Consider the following 26,616-nt stretch of genomic DNA (forward strand, 5'->3'; position numbering starts at 1 on the left):
TCCTACAGTTAAGAATAGAAAAAAGCTTGTGTTATGTAAGCATTTATCACGTCTACGCTGAGAGTCCTCACACATGCCCAATATCTGTGGGGTGTTCAGCTATACTTCGATACTCCACTAGCCCGAATCCCCCGGGAGCGGTGCCTAAGCCCGCCCCAAGCCGCACTCCCACGGCAGGGCAGGGCAGGGCAGATCACCTCAGCCTCCCTTCCTTCCTTCCCCGGGAGGGGCGGTGCTGCCCGCTCTCCGGGCCTCCATCTCCCGACAGCCACGCCCCGCCGCCCTGCTTGCCGGGAGATGTAGTCCCGCGGCCACTCCCGGCAGGCCGCGCGGCACGCCGGCGCGCGGGGTTTAAACCGGCGGCGGTTGCTGTGCGGGTGTCTCGCTGCTGGGGCGGGACGTGGTTCCTGTCCCCGAGCTATGGACTCTCGCCTCTGCCGCAACGTCTATCCCGGCGTCGTTATTAACATCCAGCGGAGCAGTGGTGAGGACTGCGGAATGGGGTGTCTGTAGGCTCCTGGCCTCCGCCGCCCGCGGGAGTCCTGGCGGCGTAGGGTGGACAGGTTTGGGCTTAATGTTGGCTTTTTCCAGGCTTAATCCATAAGGCCACGGTGAAGGTGGTGAACGTGGAGCACTCCTGCGTGACCGTGGAGTGGTGTGAGAGCGGTGCCACTAAAGGCAAGGAGGTGAGTGTGAACTGCTCGCGGCCCCTTCCTTCCCCGGGTGCTCTGACGCCGCTGGGCCTGGGCAGCCCGAGGCTCCTCCGGAGTGGCCCAGCGCCTCTGCCCCGCTAGGCGGGCAGCGCTCGGCCTGCGCTGCTGCAGCTCGCTCTATGCTCTCCTTCTTTTACACTCAATGAAAGCAATGGTCTAGGTGTGCCAAGGTAAAGTGTGAGAGCTGCAGTGCCAAAGCTGCACCCTTTGCCCTTCAGAGGGATCAAGGAGGTGTTGGGCCTCTTGCACTGTCGACTCCCAATGCTCCTAAGATTCCAGTTTTCCAGCTCTGTTTGTGGGCTTTCTATGTCTTATACTATGGCCTTTAGGGTCTTCTTAAAATCTGTTGCTAATAAGGTGCTGGGTTTGATTTCCTGAATTTCTGCACCAATATGAAATAAATCCAATGTGAGATGGGGATGGGAGAGAGGGGGGTCTGAGGCATTTGAAGGTTATATGGCTGAATTCCTGACGCTTAAAGAAGTTTGATGCTCAGCAAATGTACTTGTCCTTCTGGTCTCTCTAGAAATATAGAGACTCTGGATTTCAGTAAAAATTTTAAAAGTTGCTATTGGCTAGTTGTTAGAAACTAAATCTTACTCTGTGCATGTGCCTGCTGCATTCAAATAGAAAAAAAATATACAGATTCAGATATAATTATTGGCTAAATTGCATTTATGTGTTAAGATGCTAAATCTTTAGGAAGATACATCAAAATATAGCAATTTTCTTATGTGCTTATGTGTATATGCTGTGCATGTGATGAGGTGAAGGCAGAATTATGATTTCACATGGGTGTCAGTCAGGAATAGCTGATCCCAGGTGAAATTTTTTGCAGTAGCAAGTGAAGATACAGGTGAATTAAGTTATGGATTAAATGCTGAATCCTTCATTTCCCAGAGTCTAAGCAGCTCTTTGACGTTTATTTCAGTAAGCACAATCACACAGTAAACACTTAATGCTCTCCTAGCACAGAAGTTACAGAGCTGCTGAGATTTACTAAGATTAGCAGTGGGAGATTAGAGCAGGGGATGCCAAATGGGTTTTGCCCTTCTCTTCAGAACTGCTCTATGGCACCTGCAGAGCTGTGTGGTGTTTGGCAGATGAAGGTAAATGGCTTAACTAGCACATTTTGTCTGGTGTATTTAGATGTACCAGATTGTTCAAATGGAATAGGAACTACTGTTTTGCTCTTCCAAGCAATTTTAATGTAACATTTGGTAGGCAGTGGGTCAAGTTTGTTTGCCTTCACTGAAAGTCCAGATTAGAAAAAAACCAGTCCCTAAGTGGAAGCAGCATTATTCTGCCATGTAAAATCTTGCCTTTGCTCTTGCAGGTTGATATTAGTGATGTCATTGCAATAAATCCTGAGTTATTAGAACTACCTCCTGCTGATGTGAAGGAGAATGTTCCCTTGCAAGACAATGTAACTTTACAGGTAAGTGCTTTAAAGTAGTTTTGTTTTTTCTAAGGTATTGTTGCATAGATCTTGTTCTATGCAATACTCTCAGTTGTAAAATTTGAGATCTCTAACTTGCTTTTCTGTCTCATAGTTAGGCTTTGGTCAGAAATTCTTGTCATATTGCTGTTGCCCTGAAGAGCAGTGCTAGGTGTTTGCTGCTTACTCCAATTGCTTACAGCATTCCTTGTTTTTCAGAAACAGAAACGTAGAACAACCCTTTCAAAAATTCCTGCTCCTCGAGAAGGTGAGAGAATGTCTTTTTTTTTTTTCTCTGCTATGCCCTTGTGGAACTGTGCTGGTCTTTCACTGGAGCCATAATACTGTACTTTAGTGCATCATTTGGGCAGTGCTAACAAATGTCTCATACCAATGTTTTGGACTCCCGAGGGCAGGAACTCTCCTAAACTGGTTGCTGTCCTGCTCCTGTAACCTGGGGTTTGTTGATGTGTTCTCCTCTTCTGCAATATTGCTGTAGTTATTCCCTGCTTTAAATGTCACTAGGCAGTTGCTGTTGCAGTGAGTTTTAAAGCTCTGTATGGAGCTTTGTAAATGCTGCAAACAACAGAAGTTAAGTGGCAATTATTAAGATTAAAAGTGTCAGAATGAGAGTAGAAAGGACAAGAAAGAAATAGAGGTGACAAATGTGTGTTTCCTCATTAAGCAGCCTCCCTGGACAATAAGTAGAGCTTTATGCTTGGAGACTTTTCAGAGCAGGCAGCCAAAGTGCCAGCTGGTGTGCCCAGCTCCCTGATTGCATGTCAGTACAATGTGTTGAGCAAAGCCAGAAGGGTAGATAGAGATGTCACTGTGGGATTGCTAAGAAATTGTTCTTCCTGAGGTGTCAGGAGTTAGAAAATGCCTAATTTCTACCTTCTTTTACCTTTATTAGCTGACTCTTTAGGCTTTTTAAATTGCAAATGGCAGCATTACAGGTCTATTTGTAATACACTGTATGATGCTGGGGTTGAATGATTGCTGATCTAATGATACTCTTAAAGTGCATATTTAGCCAAAACTTATGCTTCTTCATTCAATTGAGCTGTAAACAAAACATCTGGGTATGTTTGTCCTCTTCTGTTGCATGCAATGTGAGACAGGGAAGCTGGTCCCAGAAGACAACAGTACAAATTCCCTGGCATCAGAGGGGCAGGAGTTATCCAAGAATCCTAATGTGTAAGAAGTTGTTCTGTACTGGAGTACAGTACAGATCCTGATCTCTCTCAAATTCAGAGAACTCCATAAATTTTGTGAACTAACAAGCAAAATGATGCGAAGTCAGGACTGTCTATATATAGGTCTGTTAATAGAACTGGATAGCCAGCTGGAAAACACAATGTGTGTTAATCCAGTCCCTGGTTGATGGAAACATGTCCTTGCAGAGGTCACAGCTCTCCTGAGGTATAGAATCTAATCGCATAACTAAAATATCTGTTGCCTGTCCTAGTGGCACAGTCTTGTCACTGCTCATAGCTTAGAGGAGCAGTGTTTTCAGTATTCATCAAATAATTTCTATTGTTAAAACTAGCTAAAGCCCAGGAGTGTCAGAGTATCTGTCCTTTTGCAAACTCTGCACTGCACCATTTAGAAAGCTAACATCAGCTTCTCTCATGTTCTTAGACTAAACAAATTAAAGAAGATCAGCAGGTGTCAGTCTCCCTCTTATCCAGGAAAGGAGAGAAGCAGTGCTTTCAGAATTAATTAAGGAATAGATATTGCCTCAGTCCCATGGATCAATAAGAATTTTTGAGGATGCTGAATATCCTCACATACAAGAATCACTTGAATTCAAACCCATTTAGATGGAGTGAATCCTCCAGTTAATCTGCCTGTCCAGGAGCACCAGCATTTATAGAAACAGTGCTGTTGAGTGTGAGATGAGATCAGGCCTGGGCATGTGGGACAAGAGAAAATGGAATAAAATGCCCTTTCTGAGTATAATGAAACTGATGCTTTTTGTTTCTAAAATTGCAGCAGTCACATTTAATGTCTCTGCAAATGAGCAGCAGATTCAAGGTAAAGAGTTAACGGGAACAATGACTTTTGTGAATGGTTTTAAGAAATTTGATTCAGAATTTAAAAGAACCCTTGGTCTCCAACAGATCTGGTGTCCTTTGAAATAAGTGATTCATTCTGGATAAATTCTAATAATTGCTGGTCATGAGAGGTGAAGGGAGTTCTAGCTTGCATATCACACTTTCTTTTTCATATCAGATTTGCTTTTTTTTTTTTTTAAACAAATCTATTGAGGTAAACATTCCAATCCTTGTTCTAGGAAGCTTTGTAAAGGACTTGATCTCAGTGAAAGAAATACCTTGGCATGTGAAAATGGAGACTGCCTACAAAGGGACCTTTTTCCAAGATTTGCTGTTGTTATACAATGTTTTTTAGCTGAATGTCCTGCCACAGAACTCCCAGCCTACTGCACCACACAGAGCCTATGTGTGGGTGCCCTCATGGTGGGTGGGCACAGTGCTGCCCATGGCCAGTTGCCAGGCTGCTGTACCCATGTCACAATCAAAGAGTTAATTCATGCAGCCCTGCAAGTGTGAAGCTTCAGAGCATTTAGTGGTCTTCTGACTTGGAACTTCCTCCTTCCTAGGTATTGTTAGGATGCTGGAACTGCCATATCCTCATGTGAATCCTTAGTGGGATCTGAAAGAAATTCCCTGGAATTGCAAATCTGGAATGAACTGTTTGCTTTTCTGTAGTGATGGGTTTATTGACCACTTTTCACCCACATGCGTTGCTTTGTCCTGCACTTTGCTAATGGGAAAGATCCTTTTAACCACACCTTCTCATCTGCTCTGTACTTTGTGAACAACTGATTAATTGCAAGTGTCTGAGTGTCCCTGGATTCCTGTTTCCAAAGCTGTGCGTGGCCGTTCCAGGATGTCTGCTCTCACAGAACCTCAGTGTGGCTTCCAGGAAGATGAAATGGCAGTAGATCCCTCCACTTCTGTGCAAACCAGAAAATATTTGGCTGGTAAGTGGAGAAACAGAAAATAATTGCTGGTAAGTGGAGAAACAGTCCAGTGAATTCTTAATGTGAAACAATTTTCACTTTGAGTGAGTTTAATTATTCAAACTGCAAATCCCAGTGGGAGAGCAACCTGAACTTTTTCATAGATAAAATGAGAGACCTAGAGGTCTGCCCCTATGCAAATATCCAGGGCTCCTGCCTGAAGTGTTTTCCAAAGGAGGTTGGAAACAATGTTGTGCAAAATGATGTACTTTCTTAGCCAGAGAGCTGTGGTTGGGCAAATTGGGTGGATGTGCTATCTGCTTAATGGCATGGAATGGTATTCATGGTGCTAGAGTGGGAAGAGAAGTGCCTAAACACTGCTGACAACACACCCTGTAACCATATTGGTAGTAGTTTTACCTGTACTGGCTGAGTAAAGCAAGAACTTGAGCCTCCTTGAATTACAAAATTGTAGTTATTTATTTTACTAGGCTACTCTAAGAATAGCTGAGGGCATGCCTTGTATGTTAAGTTCTACAAAAAAAAAAACTGAAATAAGGGGCTTGATATTAAATTCTTGTCTAGTTGGTTTGGCCTTGATTTGCAGCATTGCATGAAAATTGGTTTCTGGCAAAGGATTTAAAAGTTTACTTGCACATTTACCACAGGTTTTAGGTAGTTCACTCTCCTGCTGCCGGAGTTGAGAAATGCCTATGGTCTGAGGCTTTACAAATTACAAAATTATTCTTGATATTTGCAATCTCATTATTGGTTTTGGTCTGCCTTCTTTGCTTCTTTCTGCAGCTGGCCGAACCAGGCCTACTGGGCTGGGTTGTGTTCCAGAAGCTTCCCTGGAAAATGTAAATGGAAATACAGAGAATCATCTGCCTGCTGCTAGAACGAACTGTTCAGTGAGCCCAGGTACCTGGGAGCAGTGGGTAAAGACTGACTCATCAGTCAGCAGTGAATCACTGTGATTGCTGCTTTGTGTACTCAGACTAAAGCTTTGAAAAGGTGACTTTGGCAGCAAGATAGAATGTCTTGATCACTTTTTATTACAGATGTGTAATTCTGTTATAGTGGTAATAGTGGTATTGCCTCAGAAATGCTGCCTTTTCTTTAGAGTGGTAGTGTGACTTCCGAGGCAGTTTCTGTGATAGTTAGATCTGGTTTGAGAAGGAAGTGCTGCAAAATTAATGGCCATCCTTCTAAAGATGGTTGTTTGCTGTATGAGCTAGTCTGTCAGCAACCTGGAAAAGCCAAAATATTTGTCTTATTCTTAAAACCTAGTATGACATTTTAACCCAAGGAACTGTTTTCATTTTATCTAGTTCGAAGAAGATCTAACATTGTGAAAGAGATGGAGAAAATGAGAACCAAGAGAGAAGAAAAGAGAGCTCAAAATAGTGAAATCAGGATAAAACGAGCACAGGTGGAGTACTCTACAATACATCTGTAAGGGGAAATTCTATAGGACTCTGGACTACAGTAGTTGAAACCAAAACATATTTTGGACAGACTTGTTCTTAGAAAGCTCTACATAAGGATGAATTGATTCTGATTTTTAGGAAATTGTGAATCTTGTAAAATGCTTTGAATTGCATACACCTGCTTGTTTAATAGTCTCTGAGGCCTTTTTTTGCTGTAACAGATCAATTGCATTCACATCCATGGTTTTCCATGCAGGAGTTTGACAGCAGCTATCCAAACTGGGAGTTTGCACGTATGATCCAGGCATTCAGAGCAACTTTAAACTGCCAGCCAATATCTATAAGTGATCCAGTAAGTAAATACTGAGGCTACTAACTGCAGCCTGGGGACAGACTTCTCTATTTTGTACTGAAAATGTTGGCATTGAGCAGTTGGTGCATCGTTGCACCTTGGAAATCCTCTGAGCATATTGTGAGCTTGAGGAAGTTGGAGGTATCTGTAAGGTCACTTGCCTTCCCTATTTAGGGCTAAGCTGTTCTTGTTTTACTTTGTCACTATTGAAGAGTCTGTGGTTCAACAATTATCATGCAATGATGTGTGACCATCAGTTGCACAGCCATCGTTGTAGGAATAGGCACAATTTAAAATGGTCTGTTGCCCTAGTGCAGAACATGTTGATCAATTTTTAAATATGTCAAAAAGTGGAGAAGCAAAAGTAGAGGTTGAAAACTAAACTAGAGAACCCTGGCTTGGTCAGTGCCCTCAGCCATTAAAAAACCCTGTGTACCTATTGCTGTGTGTGTGACAGGAGAAGAGCTTGTTACCTTTCCCTTCTGTTTCACCCAATGGCATATGCACTCCCAGCTCATCTGATGTGTAGCTGTGCTGCACAAATAACTCAACTTGCTGCATCAATAAAGAACTCCAGGTTAACAAAAACCTCTGGGGTAAATGAAAATATTAATTTTCCTGAATAATTACTTGACCATAGCTGCAGTATTGATACCATAAATTTTGCTGGAAAGCATTTTTGTCCTACATGTTGGAGAATGCTGCATAAAGGTAAATTATTTGTAGTGTTCCTTTTGCACTGAATGCACTTTAAGACTGACATCCCTGCATGAGTGGGTCGGCTCAGAAGCAACTCTGACCAGCATAAAGTAAAATGGATGTGAGGGAGCACTGGATCTCTCTGTAATAGAGTGAGTGTAATTGGGAAATACTTATTTTCTTTTCTTTTAGATAGAAGAGCACAGGATTTGTGTCTGTGTGAGAAAGCGCCCTCTCAATAAGCAAGGTGAGTGTACTGACCAAACAGCTCTGTCTTGTCTTGAACAGTTTGACTTTGTTCAAACTGTTTTTGTTAAAACCGAGGGTCTTTTCTATCAACAGAACTTCAGAAAAAGGAATGTGATGTGGTTACTGTTCCGAGCAAGTGTGTCCTGATGGTGCATGAGCCAAAGCAGAAAGTGGACCTAACAAAATACCTTGAAACCCAAACATTTAGATTTGACTTTTCATTTGATGAAACTGCTTCGAATGAAATGGTATACAGGTAATGCTTGCTACTTACTGGAAATGACTTTCAGATAAAAGCATGGAGCTGTGGCCAGATGGCATCTAAGCTTAAGAAACTTACTTGAAATAAGTATTAGAATCCTTTTTGGAGGAAGCTGAAAGACTGAAAAGTCTAAGGCTTATTTTTGGCATACCCTTACTGATTGCTTAAGGAGTTGCTTTTTTTTTTTTAGTTTTGTTTCTTGTTAAAACTGATGCTGATGAAGCAGTGTATGAAATATTTGCTGTAACTGTTTTTTTCTTTTGAATATTCAGATTCACTGCTAGACCTCTTGTAGAGACCATCTTTGAGGGTGGGAAGGCGACATGCTTTGCATATGGCCAGACAGGCAGTGGCAAGACACATGTAAGTTTTTCTCCAAGGTCTCAAATTTTCTAGCTTTGATAAAGTATTTCAAAGCTTCCCGATGCTTGAGTATGAGTAGGATTGGATCTTGGCTTTATTGTCTTAAAGCTAATACTTTGTAAGATGTTAACTCTTTTTCTGTAGCTTTATGTACTAGTGGGTTTCCTTTGAGGTTGTGTGGAAAATTGTACTGGCTTTTGAAAAGATTTAGAAAAAATCTTTTTAGAAAAAAAAGAAGAAATAAGAAATATATAAATCTTTTTTACTCTTTAGTAAAAAGAAAATCTGGCTTTTCAAAGATTTAGGATGTATTGATACGTCAGTTTTAGTCATAGCTATTCCTTGCCTCAAATGCCTGTTGCTGTTTAACTCCTGTCTGTATAGAGGGGCTATTAGCCTACATCAGACATAGGCCAGTCTCTCTTGTGCTTTGAGCTTGGAGGCATTCCAAAGAATTCAGCAATTATATAAAAATAAGCCTCATGATGCACATAAATATTTAAGTGATCTGGTATTGTTTGTGAACTGGGTGAGTTAGTGTATTTGCTTTCTAACCACTCCTTCCAGTCTAACAGTTGCAGCTTTAACAGTTGTGAAAATTCTTTTGTCTCAAAAGAGAAAGCTTGCTCTAAACTTTTAACAGCTTTGTTGTCTTTTACTTCTTCTGGGAACTATGGGGAAGAATCCTCACAGTATGATAGTGGAGTTGAATGTGCTGTCTTACTCTGCAAATGCATTTACTTCAAACCACAGTGATCTGTACTGGACTGGGCTAATGCACTGCTTTGAGTAATCAGACAGTCATTGCTGTTGTTCAGTGATAGAGGCAAGTTTTAGGCTAGGACCTCCTATTTTTAGTGTTATGTAGTGAGCTGTAGATCTTTTCCAGTAATCCAGACAAAAAGTTGGAGCTTTATACAAGTTTGAACACAGGCTGCCTTCATTGCACTGGAAAGGGCAGAGAAACCTGCTTACCTGAGCCTCATTACAGGAATACAGCTGTGATGCACTAAAATCACAGGTGAAGTTACTTTCTCTTCCCAGTCCTAGGGCAAAACTAGTGCAGGGACAACAGCTGTACCTTGAGACTGGAGTGTTGCACATTAAACTCTGCTAGATTGAGAATGTGTCATGGGATTGAGCCGTGTTTTAAATAACAGTGGTAGAGCAAGTCACTAGGATAGCACTAACTGAAACATTTTTTGTAATTAAAGATACTTTGGTCAAAGGAATTAAAGGTACTGTCTGCTCTAAATTTGTATTTTCATGTTACCTTTTGCAAGTAGTTGTAAAAAATGTTATTTGACCTAGATCCTAACAAATGGAGCTTTCTCTTCTGACTAGAGGCTGTTTGGTTGCACTGTCAAAGTAGTTTCCTTGGAGGAACAACTGCTTTGACTCTGCACCCCAGAGCCTTACAGGTGCACTGCTTTGTGTAGGCCAGATCTTCTTTTTGAACTGATAGGGAAGCTGCAAACTCGTTTAGCACTGTGTTCCAGTAATCTTGCTGGCATTGGGGTTTATCTATTGTAACTTCCTAGTCTGTTTTCGGACTAAGATCAGATAGGCTGACTTTTTGGTGCCATGCCTGACCTCTGGCCTTTTCTCTTCACAGACTATGGGTGGAGACTTCTCTGGGAGAGGCCAGAATGCCTCAAGGGGCATATATGCTTTTGCCTGTGAGTTGATTCTTCTATACATACAAAAATCAGATTAATGCTTATTTTTCTTAACTAGGCAAGATCTGTTTTTTATGGTTATTTTAAACATGCACAGTAGAAGATACATAAAGTATTTGTGTTTTCATGAATAAGAGATGGTGTTTGCAGGAGGTATGATTATTTTTTCATTCATTTCACGAAATATTTTTCCTCTAGCTTGTAAGTGTCTACATCCATACTGAACTCACCAGAAGCTACTTGTTTCTGATAAATTTACTAATTAGGCATTTGCTGGGCAGAACCATTTAATTTTGATTCTTCTGCTTTGCTTTTGTCTCAGACATATCTGAGTACAACACAACTCTACCCATTTGTGATAGAAAACTTGTTAGGTAAAAGGATGTATGTATTGTGTTTCTTTCCATAAGTCTTAAATGCAAAAAAACCCTAGCATGTCCAAAATTATTTCAGAAAACAGATGCTTAGAAGCCCCTCCTTGATAATGTCTAGAAAGTACCACAAAACCTGACCTTTACCTTCGCTTTAGAAAGACACAGTGTGAATTTAGTCAGCAGCAAGGCAGCTGAACCAGGAACAACTGTTGGCTGATCTCTGAAAAATAATTATGACTGGCCCTGAGGGAGTCTTTGCTTTTTCAGCTTAGCTTCAAAATCTGGAGCCTAATTGTGAAAAGCTGCACTGGATCCAGCCACAGGGTCAACTAAGCTGGTATATTGTCTCCAAACTTCAGCAATGCAGATGTTCAGGGATGCATGTTTTCTAAACTTTCTGCAAGATGTACTTGAAACACAAACATGTGACTTTTTCAGGGCTGTCCAAAACAATAGAGGATCCCAGTGTTCCCTCAGAGCAGTAAGGATTGTTATCTGTGGCATTAGCAGTTGAAACTCCTGTATTTCCCTGTTTTCAGTCCCTGGGTAAGGATGCTGCTCCATCTGTTCTCCAGATGGTAGCACAGCACTGATTGTTAGTGTTTGTTTGGACGACTGTCACTCAGTGCTAGACACTGCCTTATAGCTGTGCAGTGTTTGACAGTAGATCAAGTAGCAACTAGAATGTGTTAAACCAGTTAACTAAACTTCTGTCTTTCCTCACTAGCACAAGATGTCTTCCTCCTCCTGAACCAGCCCAGGTACAGGAATCAGAATCTGGAAGTCTATGTGACTTTCTTTGAAATATACAATGGAAAAGTAAGATCTTTTTTATTTTTAAATCTTGACCTGATTTCTTTGGTTGACTATTTCATAAGTAGCTGAGTCAAACTTCATACCTTCTATAGTTCTATGTATTATGTTTATATTGGTGTGTTTTGGTTTGAATTTGAAATCTATGTTAAAGATGCTGTTTCTATATAGTTTTATACAAAGACAGAGAAAAATACTTGCAAGGAGTCCTTGTTCAGATTTGCCTCAATCTTTTTGCCTAAATATAGGTGTTTGACCTCTTGAATAAGAAGGCCAAACTTCGAGTCCTGGAGGATGGCAAGCAACAGGTCCAGGTTGTTGGTCTCCAAGAAAAACCAGTTAGCTGTGCTGAGGATGTCATCAAAATGATCTTGATGGGCAGTGCCTGCAGGTGTGGTGACTTAAAATCTATAAAAGAAGAGTCATGTCCTGTTGCATCTCCATGTTTAGAAAAGCATATATGATGGCTGTAGCTGGTGCTTTGAGATTTAAACAGAAGCTTGTTGTTCCCAGTAAAGGCACTGAGCAGCACCTCTGCATGAATACCAGGGAGTGGTTACACAACAAAGGAGTGGAAGGGCTGGGTTCAGCCTGCCTTCCACAGGAAGTGTCAGAGCTCCTTGTTCATGTATCCTCATGGAACTCCAATAAGAGAAACCATTTACATGGGAAGATGGCTGCCTTGGTGCTTTCTAGTATCAGCTAGTCCACAGGAATACAGGTAGCTCCCTGTGGGCTTGTAAGATCGAGGAACAGCAGCTGGTATGAACCATAATTGCAAAAATGGTTTGGCTTAACTGCAGGCCAGATGAGCTATTCCAATGACAACAAAAATACTGCATGTTGTTCAGGAATCCTGTCTAAAGAATCCTTGAAAGCAGGTGCCAAGGGACAGCTGTAGGCTTGGCACATCATCCTGGCAGGAAAGGCTGTGGTAGGGGCAGCTCTGCCATCATACTGGTATCTTTAATTGGGAGCTAAAATCTGTATTACCAAGTGTTATCTGCTTCAGTTAAGTTGCCATTGCTGTGGAAATGTTTGTAGGCAAATGAGAGCTTCTTGGCTTCTGTATTGCACTGTGTGGGCAAATATGCACATCCTAAAAGCTTATTCAGCATTCTGTATGGCCTTTTTTGGCTAGCAATTTAGTCATGAACTGTTTTTACATTTCAGGCTACTCCTTCCTTTTTTCCCAGTAGCAGGGATGATGGTGGAACAGTGAACCTGCCAGCATTCTCAGGGAATAAATGATAAAGAAGGTCACAGGGGGATTTAAATTAAAAGATGTCACTCTGTGCCTTGCAGTAATGGGGCAGGTGCAGCTGCACAGCAGAGGTGAAGTGCCAAGCCAGCTTGGCTGGAGAAAGGGATTTACCATGATTGTAATGTGCTAGCACAGCTAATGCTGTTTAGTGGGGAGCTTGGCTGAGCTTACTGTATAATGGCAGATGCATTAGGAAAATGACATGTGTGCTGAAGGTGTGACTTCCAGCTCAAGTGCATGTGAGGCTTTAGCACTCAGAAAGGCATTCCAATGTAGGCTGGCTGAGTTGAGCCAGGCAGCTTAAATAGCCTTAAACTTGTATAACCAGGGAGCAGGTTGGTATTTTTCACAAGTAGTTCTGTGCTCTTATATCAGAAACAATTCTATAGTTCACACAAACTTAAAGTATTAATGTGTGGGATAAACCCTAGGAGGTTAATTGAATGGCTACAGGTCTTATCTAGTGCTGTCAGGACCTGTTGTTTTGTTACACATTTCTAAGGCTTGTTTGCATCTCTGCTGAAGGACATCTGGGCAGACTTTTGCAAATGCCAGCTCTTCCCGGTCACACGCCTGCTTCCAAATCATCCTGCGCCGAAGAGGACAAATGATTGGCAAATTTTCCTTGGTGGATCTGGCAGGAAATGAAAGGGGTGCAGACACATCTAATGCTGATCGGCAGACACGGATGGAAGGTGCTGAAATCAATAAGAGCTTGCTGGCTTTGAAGGTGAGCTACAGCTCCTGGACCAGAGTGATAATCCACATGTGGATTCTAACTCTGGGGTTATCTGTTCTGTTTTATTCCAGTACGAGGAAAAAACTGAAAAAGTACTAGTTTAGGATGTGAACAACCTAAAAATAGAGTATACTTCCATTTAGAGTGTTTCCAGGAAAGTAGTGCAGTCTTGTCAGGCCAGACACTGGTACAGCTGTTTCAAGCTTCATTCAATATGACCTTTTTTAGTGGGGGGGTTATGACATATAATGGCTATACATACTGTCCTGTGACAGTCAGATACCTGGAGTATATTTTAAAGAGTATGAAGAACTTGGAGCAATACATGTGACCATTCTTCAGCCTGTTGGGTTTACCAGCAATTGGTGGTTGATAGCTTGCAGAGCTGTTTGAAGAGGTGCCAACACTGCATTCACAATACTGTCTTTTTGTAGGAGTGCATCCGAGCTTTAGGGCAGAACAAGTCTCATACCCCTTTTCGGGAGAGCAAGCTGACACAGGTGCTAAGAGACTCTTTCATAGGAGCAAACTCAAGGACCTGCATGGTGAGTATGCACACATCAAACACAATGCTTGGGTTCTATAATTCAACCAAATAGCTGCATGTTCCTCTACAGTAAGAGTTTTTTTTTTTAAATCAGAAAGCTTTAGATCTTGTTAAACAAACAAAAAAACCCAAAAAACCAAATATTTTCCTCATGGAAACTTGTCCAGGGTGAGCGAGATAATAAATTTGTGAGTTGTGCCCAGCTCTTGTAGAAGCAGGGCTGTGGATGTCTTTTTAATCTGCAGGAGAGGTTGGTGTGGGCTTGAAGGGCTTTGCTTTCTGTGGATGGTGAAGCACAGCAGGTGCACACAAAGACAGTGGAAAGCTGGATACAGAGGTGCTGGCATGTCCTACTGAATCCATAAAGATAAATGGACTTGGCTGTCTCAACTCCAGCCCTTTGTCCTCAAATGTCCCAGCTGTGTGATGAGATCTGTAGGAGCATTAATGAGCAAAAGTCAGATAGGAGTCACTAAGGTTTCTTTTGTGTTTGCAGATAGCAATGATTTCTCCAGGCATGAGTTCGTGTGAATACACCTTAAACACACTGAGATATGCAGACAGGTAATGGCCTTTCTGATCTGGGGATTATAATCTTATTGTAAAATGTGTTTTAGCTGCTTTTACTCTGACCTTTGGAACCTCAAGTTCTCTTGGATTGTTTGTATTGGCAACCTGGAGGATGGTTGTTAAGAGCAAAGTACCTTAGAGCTGTCATATGAAACCAGCCTGGGTGTTGTATGTGAGACATAATAGAGATGATGTAAAACCATGAGTAAGGTCTCTTCCTCAAAGGAATCTCCTCTCATGCTAGACTTCAGACTGCCCTAGTTCTTGAAGGGAGTTTACCCTGTCCTGAATGGTTATCTCTATGCCTTTTACTTTTGGTAGTACTTTGTGACCCATCTGTAAGGGTGTGCTAAGAATGTGTGTCATGAATGAGTGTTTTAGTTCACTCAAAGAATCAATGGCAAAGGTAGCAGCAAAAGCAGTTTCAAAATTAAATGAAAGACACTGTTTGTTGGCAAGGTTCACTATACTACTGACTAGGTGGTTAAAGTACACAGAAGAGAAAATTGACTAAAATCAATCAATCAATCTAAAATTAAAATCAACTTAAAATTATCTACCTGGAAGCCTGGGGAATGGAAAAAGGGGTAAGGTTAGAAAAAGAAAGGGTAAAGATGAAAAGGACTAAAGGAGACCCTCCCCTTGAGTTACAAGGTTCATGTGACCCCCTTGTCAAACATAGCCCTGGACTTGACCAACAGTTCAGGCCTAAAGATTTTAACTGCACTTCATCCATAGCCTAATTTAAATAATTTAACCTTAGATTCTATTGAATTTACTATAAGCACAACACTCACAGGCCTAACTTACAAATACTTAACATACTTAAGAATCTAAGACTGTAACCTTCATAGTATATTTGCTGTAGCATAGTCACACACAGACCTAAGGGTCTAAATTCAAGGGGTATGTATGTACCACCTGCTGTGAAGGGATTTTGGTCCTAGCTCAACTGATGCCAGTATAACTGCCAGAGTGGCTCCTGGATGCCACTCGGAAAAGTTTCCTTAACACAAACATCTCCTGGCTTTCCTTCCCACAGTATTCAGGAGTTTCTGCCCATATAAGCCTGTTCTGGGGATGGTAACTGTGTAACTCTTAAAGTGTAATTGATTGTTTCTTGCTGAGTGCTGATTGATTGATTGCAGCAGCTGCTTTGTGATGCTGTAGCCAAGAAACTGATGAAAGATGAATTTGAGTGACAAATCTTGTTGCAGAGTGAAAGAGCTCAGCCCTCATGATGGAGGCGGTGAAACTCAGTGTCAGATGGAGACTGAGGAGGCTGAGACCAGTACTGAAGGCTTGGGTCTTCAACTCAGTGTATGTATGGGCAGTGGGCTAACCAGAACTCAAATCTGGGAACAACCTGCTGTTCTTACCTGGGCTGTTTCTTGCAGTTCTCCAAGGATGAGGAGGAAGAACTCTCTCCACACATGTTCAACTATCGAGAGGTTATGACTCAAATTAGTGAACGGGAGGAGAAGGTTGTAGAACAGCTCAGAGAACTGAGACAGGTATGAGGGAGCAGCAAACCCAGCCCAGGCCACCTTCTATATGTTGATAGCAGCTTGCTTTGTCTGGGCCAAGTGCTGCTGGGGAGGTACCAATGCAAGATGCTGTACTACTGGTGTTACTTCTTCCTCATTGCCAACTTTTTCCTGTATTTTCTGGCCTAGCTGGTTAAACTGGGGCATTTCAGTGCTTTTGCCAATTCCCTTTCCCCTCCAAATAGCAACCTCTACTTGCTGCTAATGAACACTGATGGCTCCTGGTCTGTAGAAGCTCAGCTATGTTGATTAGACTGCCAGATTTGAAGAAACTAATTGAATTTCTAGAAACTCCATTTCTCATCACTGTTATCCTTGTAAATACAGAAAATGGCTACTGAACTTGACTGCCTCTTGGAAATCACAGAGAAACCAGATTATGATCTTGAGACCTTTGTGAGCAGAGCTAAGTACTTCATAGAGGATAGCTCAAGAAATTTCCTTAGTGTCAGAGGTATGTTAGAGCCTGTATCTGACTAGCACTGTCAGTAATGCTTTTCCAAAGACCTGAAAGTAACACCAGCATACCTGTGGGGGCTTGAGCACCCAGCCCTGCATAGCTGAGGTCTGCTGAGACTGACAGCTGTTTTGGAGAGTTCAGCTTCCTGATCAGTCACCCTGTTGCTCTTCCCTTTTTTTACAGAAACACTGGATGCCCTGGGGACTGCCATGCAACTGGAGGAGCAAGCCAGCAAGCAGATTAGCTGGCAGAGGCCTTAATCATTACAGCAAAACCTGGTTCACAAGCAATCTTTCATGCACTTGTCTTGTCTTGCATGTTCGTCAGTGGTTTGTATCAGTCCTGTTTTAAATGCGGTAGGGTGTCTGCAGGTCACATGCCCAAGGGCAGTGAACACAGCAGCCTTTTTCTTCATGGCCTGTATCAGGGTACTCAGCAAAGTGCTAAAATGCACCCACTGCAAGGCTTGGGTAGGGGGCCTGAGAGTCTGCAGTCTCTGCCTGCAGAGATAGCTATAGCCCTTTACTGGTGACAATGGTCTCCCCTAAGAGAACTAACCACACATGTATAGTACATTACCTTTTCCAGATGTGCTTGAAATATTGCAAAACTGTTACAAGTTTTGCTTTTCTAGAAGGAAAGAAAATGGACTATGTGATTGTAAAAAACAATATTTTTAGAAGTTGAATAAATAAATGTTCTTGGATCTCACTATTTTATCTGTCCTATAAAAAATATTTCTTGCTGATTATGGTAAAGTTTAACAGCTCCTAAAGACTGGCTGATTGTTGGTAAGGAGGCTGATTTCTTGGATAAAGTTTCTTTTCAAAGTCTTTATACTTGTAATGTTTACATAAAAATCACTCAAAATACATTTTGTCTCTTAATTTTGAGATGCTGCTGGGATCCCCTAATGGGGGAAGGTGGCTTAGGTGTAGCTGTCTGCTGCCACAGCCCTTGTGTGCAGCCTGGGTCCGGATTTCCCTGCAGACCCTTCCTCTGGGAAAAGAGCAGGTTAGGAGAGGGACAGTTGTAGGGCATGTGCTAGTGCCTGCTCTTTTACTTATTCAGCTCAGTTCAGCATTTTTCTTCAAAAGCACAAAATAGTTGTGTGAGCTCTAGGTTCAGCCACACAGGATGCAGCTGTGCAAACATCATACCCTTCTACCCTTACTCCCTCTTTTCTTAGAGCTACCTTCTCCCTCTGAAAATCAAGGGTGTAATTTAAGTGACAAGGCCACCCCCATCTCTGCATCTGCCATCTGTGGACTGCATCCTTGCTGTGTGTCTGGAGGTGCCAACTATATTGGTGACCAGTTATTCAGCCTGGACTGGATCAATTGTGTGCAGTGTTTCAGGGCTGGCCTGGAAAAGACAGCAAAAGAGTTATGGATCTTTTGAGGGATGAGAGCAAACATTAGTCATGAGCACTTAAAGGAGGGATACTGCAACCCAAGCATGATCCTCCTCCACTGCTTGGGTGTTTTGTGCTCAACAGTTTAGAGTCTGGGAGCAGAGTCGGGCTGAGCACTGAGGGTTTCTGAACTATGAAACGTGACTTGGACCTAGGCTCTGTCTTCATCAGCCAGACTAGAAGAGCTGTTATGCCCTACTAACTCTGGATAAAAGCAAGACAATCCTGTTCCACTTCAGGTGTTAGTACTCTTGGATTACCCAGCCTTTCCCTGTGCAAGGAACAAGGTATTGCCCACTTCCTTCCCTCTGTGGCCCTAATATAGCTTATTTTCCTGGATCTGCCTTTGGCGTTAGAGACCTGCTCTGCAGGTCATCGGCTCCTACCCTGGATGGGGGAAGAGGCACCCAATGGCCTGAGTCTGTGCCTCTTGGTGTAATCCCAGTGGAAAATACTGTGCTCCTGTCCTGCCCTGGTAGCACCAACAGGCACCAGAGTCCCAAAATAAACAAGAAATGCTCAGCTGTGCATGGTTTGGCAATCATTTAAAACTGGGGCTTGCTGAGAACCACCTGTTTAATCATCAGTGGGAGCTTCCTGGTATATATTAAAGTCTGGCAAGTTTCCTGTGTCACCATAAAAACCCTAGGACTCAAACATCACCACCCTTACTTCTGAGAAGATGTCACTGGAAAACTCCTCAGGTTTGCCTCCCTACCTACCAAGCCAAGCATTTTCTGTCATCTGATTTTCCAGAAAAGGTGTTCTAACAGCACTATCTTGTGGACACTGCAGGAAATTCACACTGAATAAACCAATTTTAGTGCAAATAGCTGAAATTCATTGAGGATTATGCAGTCAATGACAGGCAGTAGGTTTTCCAGTGGGTGGCTGATGTTATAAAAGGATGTTTCACTGCTGGCTGTGGCTCCCAGCTGTGTGGGGAATACAGTGGCTATGAGCAATGCAGCACCCTTCAGCCCTGTACAGGGCATACATTGCTTCCAGGCCCAGCCATCAAGGGTGACAATACACAAGGCCAGTCAGATTTTCTTCTCCCTATAAATAAAATTTCAAGCCAGTTCCAGTGGCAGGAGCAGGGAGGGTCTGAGCACTTCTACCTGCAGGCAGCTACTCTGTCTCATTCCCAAACACACCCATTTCCAATCAGCTTAGGGCTGGAGACTTGACAGAGCTGGGATATTCAGCAGGGAGGATGCCAGAGGTGAATGGGTGAATCTTTCCTGGGAGGAACATATCCCAGTCCTTTCCTACTGAAAGGATGCCACTTCTCTAAGGTTCTTTTTATGGTCCTGTGGATCCTGCTCCAGTGTCTCACTCAATGGCTTTTGTGGCAGCTGCCTGTTAAACATACTCTCTCAGCCAAATGTGGCTGTGTGTATATGTGGACCATTAGGAAGGAGAAAATGATGCTTTGAAACACTCTAAGATGTTAGAGGTGGAGTTACTCTGCTAGCATGGAAGGATGTAATTTTTCAGGAAACGCTGTGGCTACATATAATGATCTATGCATGTACATGCTGCAGCTCAGGCAGTCTGGGCTGCCGTGCCCTGCACTGCTGAGCTGGAACTGTTCACCAGCCTCAGGCAGCAGCCCTCAGCACTTCTCTGGAGGCCTGCAGGGTGGTATCAGCGCTGCAGGCAGCCCCAGCCTGGAGCCGGGCAGCCCTTGCTGCTGCACCCCTCGCCTCAGGGGACAGCCCCCGCACCGCCCCTGCTCGCCAGGGTGAGGGCTAAGCCCTGCAGATGAGGAGGGACCCCAAATATCAGCAATCAGTATCGAAACCGGGCACCCGCAATATAGTCACACCACTATTGAATCTAATATTAACCAAAGAAAATGTAGCTCCACCGAAATGGAGCCTCAAAAAATTTCTCGACACTCGTGCCTGTTCCTCTCCACGGAAATCTTTAGTAAAAGGCGAAAGATTTATACGATCTGAAGAGAAACCAGAGTATACCAGACCCCCCCCTCTCCGACGCACGCAGTGTCTGCTGCACCCCCCATAGTTGAGGGCGAGGCCAGCCTGCCCGGGGCCCCCGCACCCGCATCCCCGCCCGGCCCGGCCCCGCGGGCCGCACACGCCCGGCAGCCCCCAGAGCCCGGGGGGGGACAGCGGCCGCAACGCCGGACACCAGCGGGGCCGCGGAGCACCCTGGGCACCCTGGGCATGCAAATCAGCCCCGGAACGGGGCGGCCGGAAGGAGCGGGAGGAGCCGCGACCCGGATGGGCGGGGTATGTTGGTGTTGCTGACATCGGTGCCGCAGCTCGTCCATTATCCCCACGGTCCGAACCGCTAAGGATCGCTTATATTCCCCATTGCCGCAATTAATTAACAACAACCCACCCCAGTGAGCTCAGCATTCGCTCTTTCTTTAACCGTAAATGGTTAGCTCCACCGTAATGGAGCCACAAAAATTTTCGTAAGACTCGTACGCGTTTCTCTCCACGGAAATATTTAGTAAAAGGCGAAAGTTTTATACGATCTGAAGAGAAACCAGAGAACAGCCATGCTGCACCCCGTACATATACCCACTCCCCGCTGCCGCCCCACAAGACACGGCGACCTTCACTCAATTCCTTTCCCTACTTCCCTCTCCTTCCGGCGCCTCACCCGGCTCGGCACCAGCCCCCGGCCGGTGCCACGGCCCGGCTGGCCCGAGCCCGGAGCCACGCCGGCTGGGAGTGGCGGCGCTCGGGGGGCCCGGCCCGGTGCTGCCCGCCCTGCATCCCGGGGATGCTGATCACACCAAGCGGAGGAGGCGGCCCGCCCCGACCAAGCCCGGTGCTTCCTGCCCTCCTGCCGGGGCGGGGGGAGCGAAGCGGGACAGCTGTGGACAAAGCGAGCCGGGACTAGACAAGGATCCCGCGGCGCTCGGCTCTGGTCGCATCGTCGCCACGGCAAGGAGACGCCGCGCAGAGGCAAAAAGTCGGCTCCGGGAAAGGCCACCATACGCCGCCGCCAACGGATGGGAGCTAGACAGCGAGGGGGGCTTGCGGTAGGGGTCCCCCGCAAGCTGCTGAGCTCCGAGCGGGCGCCAACACCACCCCTGTCCTCCTGGGAGGGCTGGAGTGCCCGGGTCTGCCGTGCAGGTCCCGGGCTGTCGCTTCTCCCGTAGTCCGAACCGCGGGCACGCAGCTACTCCGCTGCATCACCCGGGCTAGGAGGCCAGGAGGAGGGGTTCCCGATCCCCGCTCCGTCACGGCCATCTGCTAACCCGACACGGGTAGTGAGGCGGCCGACCGGGCGGCTATAGGGGGGGTGCGGATGGAACCGTGAACGAGGTCCGTGCTGCCGAGAGCAGGACCAGAGTAGGTGGCGCTTTCGGCCCCAAGAACACTGCGTGCATATGCACACACTCTCCTCCCTTGGTAGGAGAGGATAAGAGTAGCAGTCTAGCATAAGATCGCAAATTATTCTATTTTTGACCAGAATAGGGGTAGCTCCACCGAAATGGAGCCTCAAAAAATTTCTCGACACTCGTGCCTGTTCCTCTCCACGGAAATCTTTAGTAAAAGGCGAAAGATTTATACGATCTGAAGAGAAACCAGAGTATACCGAAGTGTGGCCTATCGGCAGGTACCCAGTCCCGGTTGTCCCTCCCAAGATACAGCGACACCGATTGCCCCCAGGTTCGACCCTCTGCTGCCTCGTCCCGTTCTCCCGGCAGCGCTCAGAGCTCAGCTGGCACTGCACCAGCGGTACCGGGGAGTGGCGGCCCGAACATTACCGTGTCTGCGGCACCGCCGCGCGGTGCACCCTGGGTATGCAAATTATCCCGAATAGTAATAAGGCGCCCAGCCACGCCCAGCCCCGTATCGGTCGCGGCCAGGCCGGCTCGGGGCCCCCGGAACGCTCGACGGGGACTTCCTGTGCCTGCCCCTCGCCCCCGGCACACTTGCCCAGGCTACCCCACACCGCCCAGGGTGGGTAGACAGATCTTACCTTTGTACTGGACCTCCAGGTGTACTGAGCAGAGCACACCCACCACAGGCTTCATGAACAGACAGGGCACATCTCCCATCCTATCCTGGGGAAAAAGGGCAGAGTGACAGGGACAGTCTTCACACAGTTCTCCAGACTGTTCTCTTCCAGGTAGTAGAGCTACCCAGTGCAGCCAGAATGCCAAGGAGACAGGCACAGCTCCTGCCTGAGCAGGGGTGGGTGCAGGTGGTAACACTGCCCGTTGTCCCCAGCAAGGCCCACTCCTCACCTGCATGAGCCTGAGTGTCTGCAGAGCCCCGTGCTGGGCTTGGGGGGAGGCACACAACAGCACAGCTTCGAGGCCTTGGGAATCTTGGCTCTGGTACTTGGGGTTGCTGTGGCCCAAAGAGTCCAGCAGAACCTGTGCATCTTTTTGACCTTCTGCTGTGTTGGAGGCGTTTAAGAACTTGGTCTGGGCTTGCACCCTTGTGCTGAGAAAGAGATGCCATCAGCAGGCAGAGGGAAGGGAATGGCTCAGTGCAGCAAGCAGCCCCATGGGCCAGAGGTCAGGAAGAACATCCTTGTCTGGATGAGGACAAAGCACAAATGGACATGCTGTGTACCACAGCTTTCACAAATGAGCTCCTTATACTCCCTGCCAGTGTCTCCAGTGAGCAACAGCAGCTTTATAAACCCTCTTTTGTCCTCTTCTTTCAGGTGGTTCAGCCTCAGTATTTCCAGAGGAATCAAGACACCTCTGATCTTCAGAAATTCAGTAAGGTATCTGTGGCTGCAAGGCTGCAAGAATAAGGGGAGCAAGGCCAGAAATGTCACTTGCCTTGGAGCCCATCTTCCTCTGCCAGCATGCCATGTCCTGGCAGCCATCACCTCCCATCTCACTGCAGTGGGTAGAGGTCTGAACTGGATACTGTCTCTGCACAAGAACATGGACCGTCCTCTTACAGGCAGGCAGAGGCAGCACACTCATCCAAATGTGAGAAAAACACTGATTCTAGGTTTCTGAGAGATGGATTACATGGCTTTCCCTTCAGTTCCATCTTTTGATAACCAGGGTGTTTTTTAAGCCTGCAGAATGTGGTGGATGTGGATGTCTCTGTCTCTGTAAAAGCTTATTCTTTAAACAAATTTTCAGTAGAGACCTTGCCCATCCTCTCCATCTCACTACCACACAGCACCTCCAGCTGTCCAAGGAAACAGATGCAGCCTCCTGAGCCACACTGTTAGGTGAGCCAGAAACAATCTGTCTCTCTGGGAACTTCAGCTGCAGCTCTGGTTCTGCCTTGTTTTAATGAAGCTGTTGAGGATGCAACAGTTGTTTGAGCAACTTTGTGGGCATTATCCCATCCCTGCAGGAAAACCATGATGGCTAATGGCTTCCTGCTCTTTGACAGATGTTGTGATCTCTTCTGCCTAGAGAAAAATGAGAAAGAAGTTTAAAAGTCTGTGAAGAAAGACTGTAAAAATGAATTAGCACTAGAATCACATTTTAATTCTCTGTCAAATAATATGAAAGCAATTAGTAACCATTTAATCTCATTTTCTCCTAGACTCATTTCATAGATAGGAAAACTAGCAAAAGGAGAGTTCCTGATATGTCTGAAACTGCACAATGAATCTGTGACAGACTTGAGATTATTTTCCTGGGCAGGTGGTTTCACCACAGTTCTGTTCTCTGCTCTGCTAATAAAGTCATTTTGATGTTACCCATTACCCCAGCCCTGTTTCTCACTAGCCTCATGATATGAACACTGCGTCTCATATCTGACCTGCCAGGGAATAAATAGAGTGAAATGAGAGCAGAAATAGGTATGGATTTATGGGGAGTGACAGGGTCAAGGGGGCTATAAATGCCTGTTAGCACAGCAGCACAGCCCTCACTCATGTGCTGGAGCAACAGCCATGTGGACATCCACCCCAGGAACATGTGCCTGGCCTTGGCAGTGGGAAAGTGCTTTGGCACCCTTTAGCATGACAGATATTTGCTCCCTTTTCCCCCCTATTTATTTTTCCTGGCATGTTTTTAAACAATCTAAGAAAAGCTAAAATGATAAGAGCTATAAGCAAGAAGACAGAAGTACCAGAAACATCCCTTGTCTGCAATTCCTTCTATTTCTTCACAGATGTGTTAAATAAAGAAATGTACATTTTTCCAAGTGTCTTTGGCACACTTTTGGCTCAGTATGATATCCTTTAGTGCAGCTTGACAAATGTGAAGGTGCACTTAGTAAGGGAGATGGAATGTCAGGGACTGAGCTTCCATTTGTGTGGCAATCCCACAGCTGTGCAGGCTGGAGGACACTGACCAGGCTCAAGGAGCCTCACAGTTAAACACCAGGATCTGTGCCCACACGCAGATGCAGAAAGAGGGATAAGGTCACAGTGGCATTAACACAGGTGCCTTGTCCTCCACCGAGCTGTATCAACATGCCTAAGGATCAGAAAGGAATTCACACCTTGTCTAATGCACTTCTTGGGCTTCCTACCTAACAAAAACACCATTTTAGGTTTTATTTAAATGTGGTTTATTGAGAAAAAGAGTTAAAATAACATAAATCTTTCTGTTTCAGAATAAGAAGTTTCTTTCAATGTAATACAAATCATCAAGATTACCAATTTCCCATTTACAAAGTTCTTAAGCCCTTTCTCCTAGTATCTGGAGCAAAATTTCAAATCAGTTCCAAAATATCCTCAAGATACCTGCTCAAAAGTAACTTTATACTCCTATTATCTGAACCAGGCTGAAAACAGCCACTAAGACATGAACATGTGTCTCAGTGCCTAAAACCAAACAAGTAAAGTCTCCAAAAAGCTGGCCAAGAAACAGTGCTTGAGAATTAGGATGAGATGAAATTTCATTTGGGAATTAACGGTCTGTGTTCTGTAAGGCATCTGTGTCCTTGGCAGGGCGTTTTCAGGACCTCCTTTGCAGGGAAGCAGGTTTAAAATAAATCCATTTTCCCAAAATAGTTGTGATTGAAAATGTTATTAGCCATAACAAATGTTAGTGCTGACAGGAGAATGGCCTGTTAGGGGCCTCTGCTGAAACAGTCAAGTGAAAGTCATATTTCACATTATTGCAAGCATTTTCCTGTGATTTACAGAATATTTGTGAAACATTACTTGCAAGGCATATGATTGATATTGAGAGAACAGCTCGTGTGTAGGGGCAATCTGTATTTCACAGAGACTGTTTGCATGAAATTTACAGTCCCATAAAGTGCTTCTCTGTCCTCAACAGAGATCTAGTTAAAAGAACTTTACAGTCTGAAACATCCCAAAATTGATTGTAAATTAAGGTTTCTGTATTTATGTTTTAGATGCTGGTGGTGTAATGCTGCAGTAAGCCCCCCCACTACTCAGAAATACTAGCACCAGCCTCTGGACGTGAGGATTTTAGTGATACAACGGCCTTGCCTATGAATCAATGGAAAAAAAAAAAGAACTTTGAAACAATGAGAACATGGCTTCAGAGGATACAGTGGTGTCTGTCTCTGGCTGCTGTAATAAGAGCATTTGCTGACATAGGAGTCTTTAAGCCAATATTGCAAAGTACCCTGGAAATGTACATTAATGTTTTTATTATGAACATTTTACATATGGGAATGTGCAGACACAGGGAAGTTAAATGACTTGCCTGAATCATTTGTCAGTGCTAGCATCAACATGTAACTCCTGGTTGCTGGCTTCAAACTCTGCTGTCAACAGTGCTGGGCTGCCACCCAGTCCACTGGACCTAATAATCAAAACAAGGCTGGGTCAGGGCAGGGCTTTACTCCTTCCAAGAAAACACCAGTGATTTAGGAACTGTCTCTGGCAATTCAGCAGTTCTTTACATCCAGAGTCCTGCTTAATCATCAGATTGAGATCAAAAGGCACACTGGTGCTGCTTCAGCCTCACACCGAGCATGAGGTGCCAGGGAATGATGGCCTTGGACTCATGGAAGGACAGAGTGGCAGTGATTTGGTGTTACCTTTGCATCTTACAACATCGAGGTTGTGCCCAGCCTCAGGCAGAACTTAGGGCTTGTTTCCCTGGCAGGTTTCCCATTTCCTGGCACACCTCAAGTCCTCCATGTACAGTGCACCTTCCTCAGTGTACCCCAACACCCTCAGCTCCTCAACTCTCAGTCCCACCGGCCCCTCTCTGACCCGCATGTCCTGCCTGTGGCCCCACAGCCCCAAACCCAGCCCCGCACTGCCTCATCCCAGCCGGGCCCTACACTGCCCCCTGCATCCATTCCCTTCCCTGCCCCGTCTGATCCACTGCAACCTCAGCATTCCCTGCCCCAGGGAATCCACCATCCCATAGCCCCTCCTGACCCAAACACCCAGAGCAGGGCCAACAACCTCTCTCACCCTCATGCCCGCCGCATCCCCCGGGCCCCCTGGCTGCACTCCCCGCTCCAGGCCCTACAGTTCCCCTCAGCCCCCCCTGGCTGCAATCCCCGCTCCAGGCTCTACCATTCTCCTCAGCCCGGCCCTGCGGCCCCCGCCCGCCTCAGCCTCGCACCCCGCGCCCCTGCCCCGAGGGGGCGGTTACCCCGCAGAATGACTGACACGAGGCTGAACCAATCGCTGCCAGACTTTCCTCCCGCTGCCCAATGGGTGGCCAGCGGGCGGGGCGCTGGACAGGTGCTAAGGGCGCGTTGCTAAGGAAGTGGGAGGCGGGTAGGGGGAGGGGCAAGTGATGAGGCGGGGTGGGAGCTTTCCCTTCCCATTGGCTGCGGGGAGGGGGTGGGCGGGGCTTC

The 26,616-nt window shown here is 45.3% G+C and overlaps 1 protein-coding gene and 3 non-coding genes across 7 annotated transcripts; 1 reads left to right on the forward strand and 3 right to left on the reverse strand.

The window, feature by feature from the left end:
* The first annotated feature begins 387 nt into the window (after window positions 1-387).
* Window positions 388-16,840, forward strand: KIF2C (kinesin family member 2C). Of its 4 annotated transcripts, none has more exons than XM_066555676.1 (22): window positions 388-484; window positions 592-686; window positions 2,050-2,151; window positions 2,371-2,419; window positions 4,141-4,188; window positions 5,045-5,158; window positions 5,942-6,058; window positions 6,469-6,569; window positions 6,824-6,919; window positions 7,811-7,865; window positions 7,961-8,123; window positions 8,402-8,492; window positions 10,108-10,171; window positions 11,273-11,364; window positions 11,607-11,749; window positions 13,148-13,352; window positions 13,796-13,906; window positions 14,405-14,472; window positions 15,696-15,798; window positions 15,876-15,992; window positions 16,353-16,479; window positions 16,669-16,840. In XM_066555676.1, the coding sequence occupies exons 1-22, from the start codon at window positions 421-423 to the stop codon at window positions 16,743-16,745; spliced, it is 2,202 nt and encodes a 733-aa protein (XP_066411773.1). In that variant the 5' UTR covers window positions 388-420; the 3' UTR covers window positions 16,746-16,840. The 4 variants fall into 4 exon arrangements, with proteins under 4 accessions (XP_066411773.1, XP_066411774.1, XP_066411775.1 ...); XM_066555677.1 differs by having other exon boundaries at window positions 4,147-4,188; XM_066555678.1 differs by lacking the exon at window positions 4,141-4,188.
* Window positions 16,841-19,764: 2,924 nt separating this feature from the next.
* LOC136560423 (U5 spliceosomal RNA) lies at window positions 19,765-19,879 on the reverse strand. Its single transcript, XR_010784161.1, has one exon. It is a non-coding gene; the product is annotated as a U5 spliceosomal RNA (small nuclear RNA).
* Window positions 19,880-20,314: 435 nt separating this feature from the next.
* On the reverse strand, window positions 20,315-20,428 carry LOC136560405 (U5 spliceosomal RNA). The gene has a single exon (XR_010784144.1). It is a non-coding gene; the product is annotated as a U5 spliceosomal RNA (small nuclear RNA).
* A 936-nt stretch (window positions 20,429-21,364) lies between these two features.
* Window positions 21,365-21,479, reverse strand: LOC136560424 (U5 spliceosomal RNA). The gene has a single exon (XR_010784162.1). It is a non-coding gene; the product is annotated as a U5 spliceosomal RNA (small nuclear RNA).
* Window positions 21,480-26,616: the final 5,137 nt, after the last annotated feature.

The sequence above is a fragment of the Molothrus aeneus genome, chromosome 9 (genome assembly GCF_037042795.1).
Source record: "Molothrus aeneus isolate 106 chromosome 9, BPBGC_Maene_1.0, whole genome shotgun sequence".
Taxonomy (NCBI): Eukaryota; Metazoa; Chordata; class Aves; order Passeriformes; family Icteridae; genus Molothrus; species Molothrus aeneus.